Source organism: Bombyx mandarina, chromosome 09 (genome assembly GCF_030267445.1).
Source record: "Bombyx mandarina strain Sakado chromosome 09, ASM3026744v2".
In the NCBI taxonomy this organism is placed as follows: domain Eukaryota; kingdom Metazoa; phylum Arthropoda; class Insecta; order Lepidoptera; family Bombycidae; genus Bombyx; species Bombyx mandarina.
This window is the reverse complement of record NC_143216.1, coordinates 13,172,301-13,185,467: the sequence shown is the minus strand read 5'-3', so window position 1 is coordinate 13,185,467 and position 13,167 is coordinate 13,172,301. Positions and strand designations below refer to the sequence as shown.

At 35.7% G+C, this 13,167-nt stretch overlaps 1 protein-coding gene across 3 annotated transcripts in view; it reads right to left on the bottom strand.

The window, feature by feature from the left end:
• Positions 1–13,167, bottom strand: part of LOC114242160 (uncharacterized) — a 111,592-nt gene that overhangs the window by 3,070 nt on the left and 95,355 nt on the right. For all 3 annotated transcript variants that reach the window (XM_028173216.2, XM_089730023.1, XM_028173217.2), the window contains exons 2-6: positions 6,809–7,005; positions 5,539–5,667; positions 3,858–3,977; positions 1,968–2,130; positions 1,183–1,311 (exon numbers count right to left, since the gene is read on the bottom strand). In XM_028173216.2, coding sequence (XP_028029017.2) covers positions 1,183–1,311; positions 1,968–2,130; positions 3,858–3,977; positions 5,539–5,667; positions 6,809–7,005 — 738 coding nt within the window. The remainder of the gene's footprint in view (positions 1–1,182; positions 1,312–1,967; positions 2,131–3,857; positions 3,978–5,538; positions 5,668–6,808; positions 7,006–13,167) is intronic.

Genomic DNA, 13,167 nt, shown 5'->3' with positions numbered 1-13,167 from the left:
TACCACGACCCTGCCTTTTTCTGCCGTGAAGCAGTAATGCCTTTCGGTTTGAAGGGTGGGCCAGCCGTTGTAACTATACTGAGACCTTAGAACTTATATCTCAAGGTGGGTGGCGCATTTACGTTGTGGATGTCTATGGGCTCCAGTAACCACTTAACACCAGGTGGGCTGTGAGCTCGTCCACCCATCTAAGCAATAAAAAAATATCCAAAAAGTTTCATTAGAGACGGTCAACGACCCGTCATGTTCTTTTTACATTTTACTAATGATTTTACAATACATAGCACGCAATGGACTACAATTAACAATCTACCGAAGCATAGCATTCGATTTTCATTGCAGGTTAAAAAAAATATGTTAACGGTCGTATATTTTTTATTTTTTTTTATTGCTTAGATGTGTGGACGAGCTCACAGCCCCCTGGTGTTAAGTGGTTACTGGAGCCCATAGACATCCACAACGTAAATGCGCCATCCACCTTGAGATACAAGTTCTAAGGTCTCAAGTATAGTTACAACGGCTGCCCCACCCTTCAAACCGAAACGCATTACTGCTTCACGGCAGAAATAGGCAGGGTGGTGGTACCCACCCACGTGGACTCACAAGAGGTCCTACCACCAGTAAAGTGGAAATGTGTTATTCCATTGAGTTATAAGTCTGTTAGTGTTATGTATTGATAGCACGAAATGACATTTCGTTCGTATAAGAAATGTATGGTTCTTCCTATTCGTACACTCTTGACAGAGTGGTCGTGGTCATGCATCAGTCGGATCCTGTGATACCGATGCTCTCGCGATGCGACGCCATGTGGGACGATGTTTCGCAGAGTGAGAGCAATCGTTTATGTTGGAGTGAGTCACTGATTGGTATGGTACATGTATGGTATGACTATGGTATAAATAAATTAATAAAAAAACTCATCTATGCGGTTTTTTTTACCCTTTGTAGGCAGATGAACATATGGACCACCTGATGGTGAATGGTTACCGTCGCTCATGGACGTCAGCAATGCCAGGGGCACAGCCAATTCGCTGCTTACCCCTGAGTACCTTCCGCCAATCTCGTTTAAAGGACTTCTTATAGCGATTGGGGAACACCGTGGAAGGATATCCATTCCAGAGATACATTTTATGATTTACGACAAATCAAATAGCGTATGGCTGTGATTTTTTTATGTATTACCTCAAAGGTGGTGGAGTTGGCGAACGCGAAAGCGGGAAACTGGCCACTTCTCTTGATATAGCCAAAGATTTGATGGACCCAAATGTTTGCTCCGGGCTAAGGGGAGCTCCCAGTACTGACGCCATTCCTCTGTAATACATTACACATATTTATGTATCTATATCTATACTAATATTATAAAGAGGAAAGATTTGTTTGTTTGTTTGTTTCGAATAGGCTCCGAAACTACTGGACCGATTTGAAAAATTCTTTTTCCATTAGAAGCCGACATTGTCCCTGATGAACATAGGCTACTTTTTTTAAAAAAAATTTGTTTTATTTTTTTGGTTTCATGTGTGTTTTAATGTTTCCGAAGCGAAGCGAGGGCGGGTCGCCAGTCATTGATAAAAATATGACAATTTTTTGTTTTTGCTAACCCATTAAAATTGGTTCTTATCTTATTGGTTAAATTATTATTAGGGGTATAAGCGGGCTGACAGTCACAGGGTCCTTCTGATATTCGTCGGTAACAGTTTTTTTTTTTCGAAATCCGAATATTTGCATGTATAGGGCGTATTAAGTCCGCACGATAGATAGGTAGATAAGCTTTCCTTGTTTCTATGACCGTCAACTGGCCAGCTAACCCATTAACGAATTAAAAAAGGGTGCGTGTGCTTATGTACGCGTTTTGTGTCACGGTGCGTACGCATCGTAAAATTTCACTCTCATCAATTTTTCATAACGCGCACTAAAGAAGTATAACTTCAAAAAAAAACTGATTTCAAAAATTTTCATATCATACTTACACAACAGAATCGGATGGCACTAAGAAAGGTAATGGGGGAGGACACGGCGCGTCAGCCCGTGCCGGGGACGCGGGCTCCGCGGAGCGGGGACACCGCGGCGCTTCGCCCTCCTCCACCAGGCCCAGCCAGCTCCGCAACCTGTGCCATAGTCCTGATGGACTGTCTGCACAAAAGAAACAAAAACATTAAAGAAAAATCTATCAACTTCATATTCAATGTACCAACAGCTAATTTTGTACACCAAATTTTTTGAAGCCACTGGAATTAGATCTTAGCGCGCACCCAGTATTTAAGGAATCCACAGATATTAGAAAGCGAAACCGTCTTAAGATTTGCCATCGACGGCTCAATTTTATTATGAAACTTTCCTTCCCTTAGTAGGAACTCATTACTGCGTAGCCGTAGAAATAAGCAGATATGATAAGAATGGTACTGTCTCTTTCAATATTGAAAAGATATATTTGACTCAAATAAGTGAAGCAAAAACTTTGTACCCCTTTTTACGGAAATTGCGTTGATGGAGGAGTATGAAATTTCCCACATTTACAGAGAATATATAGAGCAGGAGTGCAGAGAGCTATTTTTTTTTTAATTATACAAAAAATATATATTATTATATATTAAATCAATAAAAAAAACATTACATTCCCTAACGTGTATTTGACACACACACAGATATATACTCCTTTGTTTATTGTTAAAGTCTGTGGTCAAATTGAGAATAGATTAATATTGTTTGTCTATAGTGTAGCTTTGGCGAAATCTGTGATTATAGAAGTATAGTCTTTGACAATAGAAGCATAATAATGCTCAAATTGATAACTTAAATGAATTGTGGTCGTATTTCGATCACTGTGCGACCACTAGTTCATATAAGTCACGCAGCCGCATAGCCGCGTAGCCGTAACATTGCCGTAAACGGGTATGGGTGATAAAGACGGCTCTATTATCTATATAACCGAGGCCGCTTGTATCTAGTGAATCTTGGTTCGAGTTTCTTACCACTAATAATAAGTAACTTGAATTATTAATAACACGTATACACGTACACAATAAACACGTAAGCAAAGGCAAAACAAGTTTTAGTGTTGCCATTAAAAAAAGTCTTCATTTAAAAAAAAAAAAAATCTAATGAAACAATTTTCTATCGATATTTTTTTTGTATTTTTTTTTATATCATTTAACTGCAATTGTAGGCAGACGAGCATACGGCTCACCTAATGGTGAGTGGTTACCGTCGCCCGTGGACATCAGCAATGCCAGAGGTAGAGCCAAGCCGCTGCCTACCCTTATTAGCTATAGCCATTCAGTATATTAACTGTAGTCACTAAAACTTATCTGTAGCTAAGTTATCAAATAAACTTTATTTTATTGAACAGTCAGCATTTCTTTATTATGTCAACAAGAAAACAAAGGAGAAAATACGTTACACAAATCCGAGTTTTAAGCTTTCAGTGATTATGATCGAATTTCGAATGGTGGTCAAACACTAGTTATATCTTATATATAAAATTCTCGTGTCACAATGTTAGTTACCATACTCCTCTGAAACGGTTTGACCGATTTTTATGATATTTTATATGCATGTTCAGTAGGTATGAGAATCGGCTACTATCTATTTTTCCTAAGTGATAAGGGTTGGTTGTCCACCCCTAACATTTATTTTTTATTTTTTGGACATTTTTTTTGTTGTAATGAGGCATTATGTGGTTGAATGAGGTTTTGTTATTTTTATATTCCCTCATCGTTCACAGCGCTACATGCCTCTTTCACTCATTTACCACATCCTTACACACTTACAATAAGTTTTTTTTTTACAATTCCCTAAATAGCTTACACATGGCAAAACAACGTTTGCCGGGTCAGCTAGTGTATGTATATAAAACTTACTGGTGTACTTTCTTGTGTTTTGCGGACTGAGCGGATAGAAGTCACCGTGGATCGGGCAGTGGAATGCGAGGCGACGCTGGCGACGTTGGGCGGCGCGCATCAGCATGCACAGGACGATGCCTACAGTAGAATAGTTCACTCATTATCTAACACCATTGGATCAGACGCACGTGACACACAAACCGAACCGATTTATAGGTACAAATAAATAAATAATAGTTTAAAAAAAGTAATCAAATTACGCTTTTATAGAAAATCCAACTAAAAAATTGAAAATAAATTTTAATAAATTTAAAGTATGGGGTGCTTTTCAGGATATTATCAAAATAACCCTTCTACTCATATCTGTTCATAAAATATTTATAACTACTGATACCATGCACCCCACGCTTTTTTACAATAAAATCATTTTTTCTTACACTATTTATAATTCAAATTTATTAAAATTTATTTTCTATTTTTTAGTTGGATTTTCTATAAAAGTGTATTTTGTTAGTTTTTTTAAACTATTATTTATTTTTCGTTTTTTAGTTGAATTTCGATTATTTAAATTTTTTTTTAAATATTGAATTGTTATCGGTCCTTAATAAGTATACCAAATTTCGAGTTAATCCGACGTTTTGAAGGGGGTCAAAATCATGTTCAAAGATTCCGTTACATACAAACATACATACGTCTGAAGCTAATAAAAGCGTATTAATAATGTGATATTTTTGCGTGGATTTATGAATGAGTTTACGGCTCATTTCTTGTTTAGTAATCACCGGAGTCTTTAAATACCACAATTCGAATACCTCACCAACCATCTTGAGATGTAAGATGTGATCAATATTGTTCGTATTAACGCTTAAAGACAAAACAAAAGGTGTCTGCGTTTGTTATTTTAAATATGTGAACATTTGGAAAGCTTAATACAAATTTTTAACAAAAGAAAATAATAATATCGACTTCAACAAAATAAAATGTGGATGTCGTCAATGTCGAAGTAAATTCAATATATATTATTCATGATAACCAAAAAAACGACGGGACCGATTTTGGGAAAATTAAATGGAACTTCATGGGAAGTACCATGTAAAATTACTTTAGTAAAATTACTATAAATCAGTTCACCTAGTAAAAAGTTTTAAGTAACACCTGAAAAATACAGTCGAATTATTATTGATATCTTCCTTCTTTGAAATGTCAAAATTATATATTATCTATGTGTTGACGGTATTTAAAACAATTAGGTTCTGTGTAGTATTTTATTCGATTTTCGCGAGTCGTGGGCATATTTAAAACTGACTGCACGGTTTAATCTTGCTTATATCGTTATTATTATATCAAGAGGTGAAAGACTATTTGTTTTAAGCGATATTTTAGCAATTTTACAGATAAATGTCGTGTATTAAGCTTAAACTTTTATTACTGGCGGTAGGATCGCTTGTGAGTCCGCACCGGTAGGTACCACAACCCCGCCTATTTCTGCCGTGAAGCAGTAACGCGTTTCGGTTTGAAGGGTGGGGTAGCCGTTGTAACTACACTGAGACCTTAGAACTCTTATTTCAAGGTGAGTGGCGTCATTTACGTTGTAGATGTCTATGGGCTCCTGTAACCACTTAACACCAGGTAAGCTTGACCAGCCATCTCAGCAATAAAAAAAAAACCAAATAGCCCTCGATATTAGTATGTTGTTTACCTGCGATAGTCATGAGAGCGCCGGCGACAATGCAAACTGGTCCGAGGACTCTCGAGTTCCCGGTGAAAGCGATGCGGGCCGCGTAGTGGTCGGGCTCTTCGTTCTCACCACAGCCGCGGTACGATGCCGCTGTGAACGTCCAAATTTATGATTAAAATCAAATCAAATCAAAGCAAAATTATTTTATTCAACATAAATGAAAGTACATACTTGTTGAACGTCAAAAAGCACTATCGCCAATTTACAAAAACTAACCTCCGTCCTGAGAAGAATTGGTAAGAAACTCAACGGGCATGTCTTTTTTTTATATTAGTTTTTTTATTTTAAATATTAGTTTTTTTTAATTATTAATTTTTACATCAATCAACACTAGATCATTACTAGAGTTTAATCAAACGACACAATTCGCACCTTTAGAATTATAGAGACCCGTTTCGTAATTTTCGAATTTCGAATTTAATTAAAAAATGGAACTAGAACGACCTTTTTCAGGGACTCATAATAATCAAATCACCAAAAGTAACTTAGAAAGGGACAAACTTATCCAATGGTCTCTTTCACTCCGTCCCCTTCCTTTTCGGTTTGAAAACTTTATTCGAGGTTTTCCCAAAACACTTTTTTAGTGTCGGGTCTCTATAATTCTAAAGGTGCGTGATATGTACCATAAATAAAATTTTATGTTTTTAATCATTTGAACGATACAACACCACACGTTGCCTATTTATTTAAACTAGTGGCTACCCAGTAGTCGAAATTCGATTATAATTATTGATTTAAACTATAAGTTTGAACATTATTATGTTTCTATTGTCAGACTTTACTTCTTTAATGAGAGATTTCGCCAAGGCTACACTATAGATAAATAATATTAAAAATAAACAATATTGATCTATTCTCAATTTGACCACAGATTTTAACAAAATATAGGCAAACTATCTAAATGTCTAATGTTAGCTACTATAACTTCGTTACTAGTTGTATCATATATGTTTAAATTAAAGTACTAGTTGTGATAAAATCCGAATAATATTATTAATCGGATGATGCGTCCGTTTACTCATGTTAAGGATAGCGGTATCAATGTTCAACTTTTAAAATACATATGTCTAAGGTGTGTCTATATGAGACGATAAAGGTATAATGGCGCGATATATCAATAGAATATTCCATAAATATATTTTTGGCAACATTCCCGTCGTAGCGTCTATAGGCATTGATAGCTTTCTCGCTGACAGCAAAAATAAAAGCTAAACTTAGTAAATATACTAACCGGTTAGGACGCATCCGACAAGCATGAACAGGAAACCGAATATCGGTAGGATGATTTGGCAGTTAGCTGCGACCACCACTCCGGCGACCGCGAGGCCGCCTTCCACCTTCTCCAAACGAAGCCGAGAGATGGCCGGTGGACATCTTGGCTTCCCCGCTGGCGCGCGTACTAACGGCTCACCAGGTGGCGACGTTGTCCTGTAGACCAAGAATTATTTTTGTTACTTTTTGGTAATGGATACGCGTACATACATACATCAACTTGTGTCGCGATTTCGATCCGCCGATACTCATTTTTTTTCCCCCACCTATGCTGATAGCCTTGAGAGGCTATTTCAGCTTCGCCCTAACGTGTAGGTGAGCTCACGGGGCTCAAACCGGAGTGTTGCTAACACTGGCCCTAGTAAGAGCAGTGCTTCGCAGAATCTAGCACCGAATCGGAAACGCGATCCACTGAGAAGATCCGGCGAGAAACTCAGTGGGCTTTGTCTACTATGGGTTAATTCGCTCGTCGAGCCCTTCGTCGCAAGCGACGGGTTCGACGGGGACGGTGACCGGTGCTTGAGGTACCTAGAAGCACCTAGAGCCAGCGAAGCACTGCTCTTGTTAGCACGTGAGGTCACCGACCCGTCTGGGCGTAGCTGGAATAGCCCATTAGGCTACCACCAGCAAATAGATAGGGGAAAAATAAATACATCAACGACCCACATATTGGTTCAACCAGACATCTTTAGTTGTATTCTTTTAATTTGAGTGTTACTTTAACATTGGACGTAATATATATTTTTTTATATTGTGTGGGTGTAAAAATCACAGGTATTTGTAACCAATGCAAAAAATTAGTATGTAGGTATATATTTTTGCAAAATGTTAATTAGCATAAAACGTTGGCAAGATATTCTTGGCTCAGCCTTGCCGTAGCAGAGTTTGAGTATTTTTGTCATTTTCATACAGCTGAATGCTCTTAAGATCTCCATTGACGAGCCAATATTCTAGCAAAACCAGAATCAAATCGCGATAAACTATAAGTAATGTAGAATTACTTTTTATTATTTGTTTTAGTCAAAAACATTTCAACTGAAGTACATTTACTGTGCCAGCTGTTTACTACGAGTCGAAATCGACATTAAAAATCAATTTACAAAGTTCAACGGAAGTCAAATCTAATTTGAAAATTTTAAATAACCAAAAAAAAGTACTCTAAATGTAGGTTTTTTTTTTAAAACATTCCGTAATTCCGGAAACATCAATTAAAACGCTGTTTGGACTGCGGGCTGACCAAGAAAAATAAACTGAAAAAGAATCGTGCAATTTACATTACGTATTGATTGGTCGTAAAACAATACCAGATGCAGTCCCGTTTACAAAACACAGGGAAAAACTCGTTAATACGAACAGACGGAAAGCGATGAACGATAAAATATTATGTTTAATGATTCCCGAGGTTATGTCAGGGACCGCAGAATTTCAGGGTATTATGGATCAAGGAGAAAAGGTCGGTCATCAAACTGGAACTCTCGGTGCAAACGAATTCCCAGCTAAGCTTGAGCCGTAAAAGGATTGAGTTCAGTGTTGCCAATTTTACGACCTTTAGATGTCAAGATAATTCGGTTATATAATAGCTTTTAACGAAGTTCACTTTGTTTTTATGCTCTAAGGTCTAAGGTTGCAGGGTTTTCAAGTTTTGTTGATGATTAAACAGATCATATTTCTTACGTTCAGTAGTGTATGTTTTTTTTTGTTTCACTAGCATGTGCCTGCATTATTTGAACGAAATAAAGTTGTTATGTGAGCATTGAATTATGAATTGTCGAATACATATTTAGGAATTACGAAAAGTACAGGGTAAATAATGAAATTGTACTCCCAAAATTTGCAGTAACTTCATAGTAATTTACTCAATAAATACATGAAGAATAATACCGTAACTTCGGGATAATTGTAACGGAAGGTAGATGTTGGTAACAAAAACTATTTTCCGACCTCAAAGAGTTTGTTGAAGGATGCTCAAAGATGCATTCGTCACTTTGATTTAAAGCGTGAATTAGATGAGATATTTTTATTTTGTGCAGGGGTGAGTGACACTTTATTGTAATCTGTGATGGATTCATTCGCAGAGGACAAACGTACGCATATGGTACGTATACCCGAATACATACTAAATATATGCAGTGAACACGATGGGGTATGAGGAGTCTCCTACGTTTTCAAATAGTTTGTTACAAATACCATTCGGATTTAATCAAAATATTGGGCGCTTGGTTTCTATACGTGTAATTTTAATGCTAAATTATTTAAATAGAATATAAACTGATTGATAGTGTACATCCAAATTGATATTATAAAGGCGAAAGTGAGTTTCTTTGCTTAGTTAAACTTTCACGACTTAACTAGTGACCAGTGATTATTGCGTATCCATAATATGATTATTGCGTCCAAGTTGTTAGAGGCACAGAAATGGATACGGGGTACTTTTCATCCCGAACAAGGTCTTCATCCTAATCCTCATATCACAATGAACTTTTTAAAAGCGATAAAATTCGAACTAAGAAATTCCAAAGCATCATTATGAATTAAAATTGCATATTCTAGTGAATATGACACATAGAGAATCGGCGTGGCCTATAATAAAAAACTCCTACGAATTATTTCCTCGATTTAAAATTAGTCAACTAATCTATTAATAGTTTCAAATTGAGTATCGAATTCATAAGACATCATTAAAATTATATCAATAGAGATATATAAAGAGTTTCGTACGTGGTAGACTTAAATTAATTAATACGTCTATTTATTAGGGCAAACGAGTATGGGACTACATCTCGGATATGTATAATTACTACTGATATATTCTCATCCTACTTTCCTAATTATCTTAAGTACCTACTGGTTATGTAGTTTGCAAGTTCATCAGTCTAACGTAGACCAGAATATACCACGAGACACCAGGCAACGACTACCCAAACCTAGACATTTACAAGATTCTCCAAGATTACATTCACAGCGTGAATTCTGTTTTAATAGGCCATTTCAGATATATATTCATCTCTTTCCGACAATAAATGAAATCGAAGTTACAGGTTTTGCGGGACAGAGAAGTCTAGGTTTTTCTTAGCCCATCGCTAGGAATTTACGGATACTCATTAAACCTCTTTTTGCACTTAAATAAAACAGTCTTATTTGCGAGCGGTGTTTCAGGAAAAACAGTATGAGAATCATAGTACCACAGTATGTTGTATAATAACAAGTGAAGAGAGAATTAAGAAAAACTAGTTAGTATTTTCATAAGATTAACATGATAAAATATATTCTGAAGAGTGTTTCGATCTCGCTTGGAGAAACATATTAGGGATGACATACTGGATGAAATACCACGTAGAGGACTTCGTATCATGTTCTCAATGAGTATAGTTTAATAACACAGAGCGTTGTTATTATCATAGTCAAAATTTCGGCTCTAATTAAGGACTGTTCATATTTGGAGAACAATGCAATACTTCACTCAGTCATAAGTTCAATCCCATTTTTGTCTAATAAATAATTCATTGTCCATTATATTGAATTATTAGGTACCATAAACAATGTACACTATTAATGAATGCGACCCTATTTAGAATACAGAATTCAAAATAATTTACGAAGAATCAATTCAACTCCGAACAACTTTATATTTTAGTAAAATTTTGTGAACTGGCTACTATTTAATTCGGTATTATTGGTTCTCGATAAAAACTTATTTATGACTTCAGCAGCTGTAATGTAAGAACGGTGTCTGTTCACTTCCACTACCCACGCCTATCAATAAATGTCTTCATCTAGAGATATAGCTAGGGGATATAGCGCAAAATGAAAAAAAAACAACATCAAAGTAATTGAATTGAATAATTCTGTAAAATGCATACAGATATGAAATATAGATATATATATATGCCTATAGATATGAAAAACTAATACATTTTTTTTTAAATATCTACCTGATCGATTTTTTGTGTTCCAGAAATGTTAACTTTGAGTCTGATATATTTATCATTAACAGCTCCCTTATAGTAGAGCATGTGTTCACATTTATTTCGTTTGATTTAAATCTCGGACAATTTGAATTCTTGCCTCAAGATACACAGTGGCTTTTTGACAGCAGTAAAGACATTAATTTTATAAAAAATGAATTTAAACAAATATCTGTAATTACTTCAGTGGTAATTCATTAATTGCGTCACTAGGCAGAAATGACAGCTCATGTCAGATACCATGTAGTTTGTGTTTAATAAGTCTAAGTCTCTAAATGTAAAACTATATCTTTAAATAAATACGTGAAGCAAAAACTTTGTATCCCTTTTTTACGAAAATTGCGCGAATGGAGGAGTATGAAATTTTTCACACTTATAGAGAATATAGAGAAGAAGTGCACAATGCTAATATATTTTTTTAAAATAATGCATAAAATATACATTAAATCAATAAAGAAAACATTACACACACTACCATGTATTTGACACACACACACATATACTCTTTGTTTATTGTCAAATTTTTTTATTGCTTAATACTGTAGTTAATTTGAGAATAGGTTAGTATTGTTTATCTTTAATATTACAAGTATTTGTCTATAGTGTAGTCTTGGCGAAATCTGTAACAATAGGACCATAATAATGTTAAAACTTATAATTTCAATTAATTATAGTCGAATTTCGACTACTGCGGGACCACTGGTTTATATAAAGGAGACGATTCTTCGCCGTTGTGAATTAAGTTTGATTTAATGTAGTTTTAATTTAGTATACACATTTTACATGTAAGTTGTATAATGCAGTTAAAAATGTTTGAAATTTGAAAAATTCTTTAAGTATTTCTGTTTTAATGCGTCTAAGGCAGCGGTTTATGCATCTTTATTACTTTAACTCACACGTTCTGCTGTAATTGCGGTGTACGATGCCTATCGCTCTAGCTAGATTCTATAATAGCGGTTAGATTATTAAGATTGACGAACATAATGAGGTATTCAAAGCGTGTTATGATCTCATAGAAACCGGACGTGGCCAATTGAAATTTGATTTGACAGAGTGTACTTATTGAATGTGTGTGTAGTATTATACAGATTTTAAAAAGCCCGAGCATACGGGGCTTGAACCATTAAATTTTGAAAGAAATGTTTCGCCGCGATTAATTTGGAAATAGAAAGCAGTGTTTTTTTTGGCAACACTATAATTTGATGCTATTGTGTTGTTAAGCTTGAATTTAAATATGCTAGATGGAGCAATAAGTTTTTATGCAGTTTTGAAGCTGATTTATTGGTCAACCCATTGATATGTTTTAAAAAAAATTCGAATTCAGAATTATTTAAAAAAAAACGTGATAGCGTATAATTTATCGCTATAGTATCTATGAAACGTTTTCTCCGAATTTCAAACTTCTCGTCGATCCCATTCAAGATGTGTGTTGTCTGTTTGTCTCTCGTTTTGATATCTATAGCTGTAGAATTTCCACATTTTCATTCAATTTTGATTGTTTTTTTGAAACTAATGGGCATGCGAATTGTAATCACTGATAGCAGGCATGACTGCTACAAGATTTTCGTAGTTTTTGATGCTATTTTAAATACCATCTAAGAGTCTCACTGCACGCCCTTCTATGGTTAGATGACAACTCGGCCTATTGTCAAGAACTGTGTTATCTGTTCAAGCTCACAACAGATGAATGGTCAAATGTAACGGTTACGGTTCGGCGATGCCGATTTACTGTGACTTCCGACCCGGTGACCTCGTAATCATTTACTGCAACATTTTCGTTCCGAATTCTAAAATGAATTTTTACTGGTGGTAGGACGTCTTGTGAGTCCGCGCGGGTAGGTACCACCAACCTGCCTATTTCTGCCATGAAGCAGTAATGCGTTTCGGTTTGAAGGGTGGGGCAGCCGTTGTAACTATACTGAGATCTTAGAACTTATATATCAAGAGGTGTGTGGCGCATTTACGTTGTAGATGTCCATGGGCTCCAGTAAACACTTAACAACAGGTGGGCTGTGAGCTCGTCCACCCATCTAAGCAATAAATAAAAAAAGAATTCGCAATTATTTTTAGTTAACTTCAACTTTTCATTCTAAATAGCGCAAACTTGATATCACTATATAGTATAAAACAAAGTCGCTTTCTCTGTCCCTATATCTGTCTGTCCCTATGTATGCTTAAATCTATAAAAGTACGCAACGGATTTTGATGCGTTTTTTTTTAATAGATAGAGTGACTGAAGAGGAAGGTTTATATGTATAGTAACATCCATTAAATAGTGGAGAAATCAATAATAAATTACAGTTTCCGAAGCGAAGCGAGGGCGGGTCTCTAGTTGAATATTAAGGAACGAAGT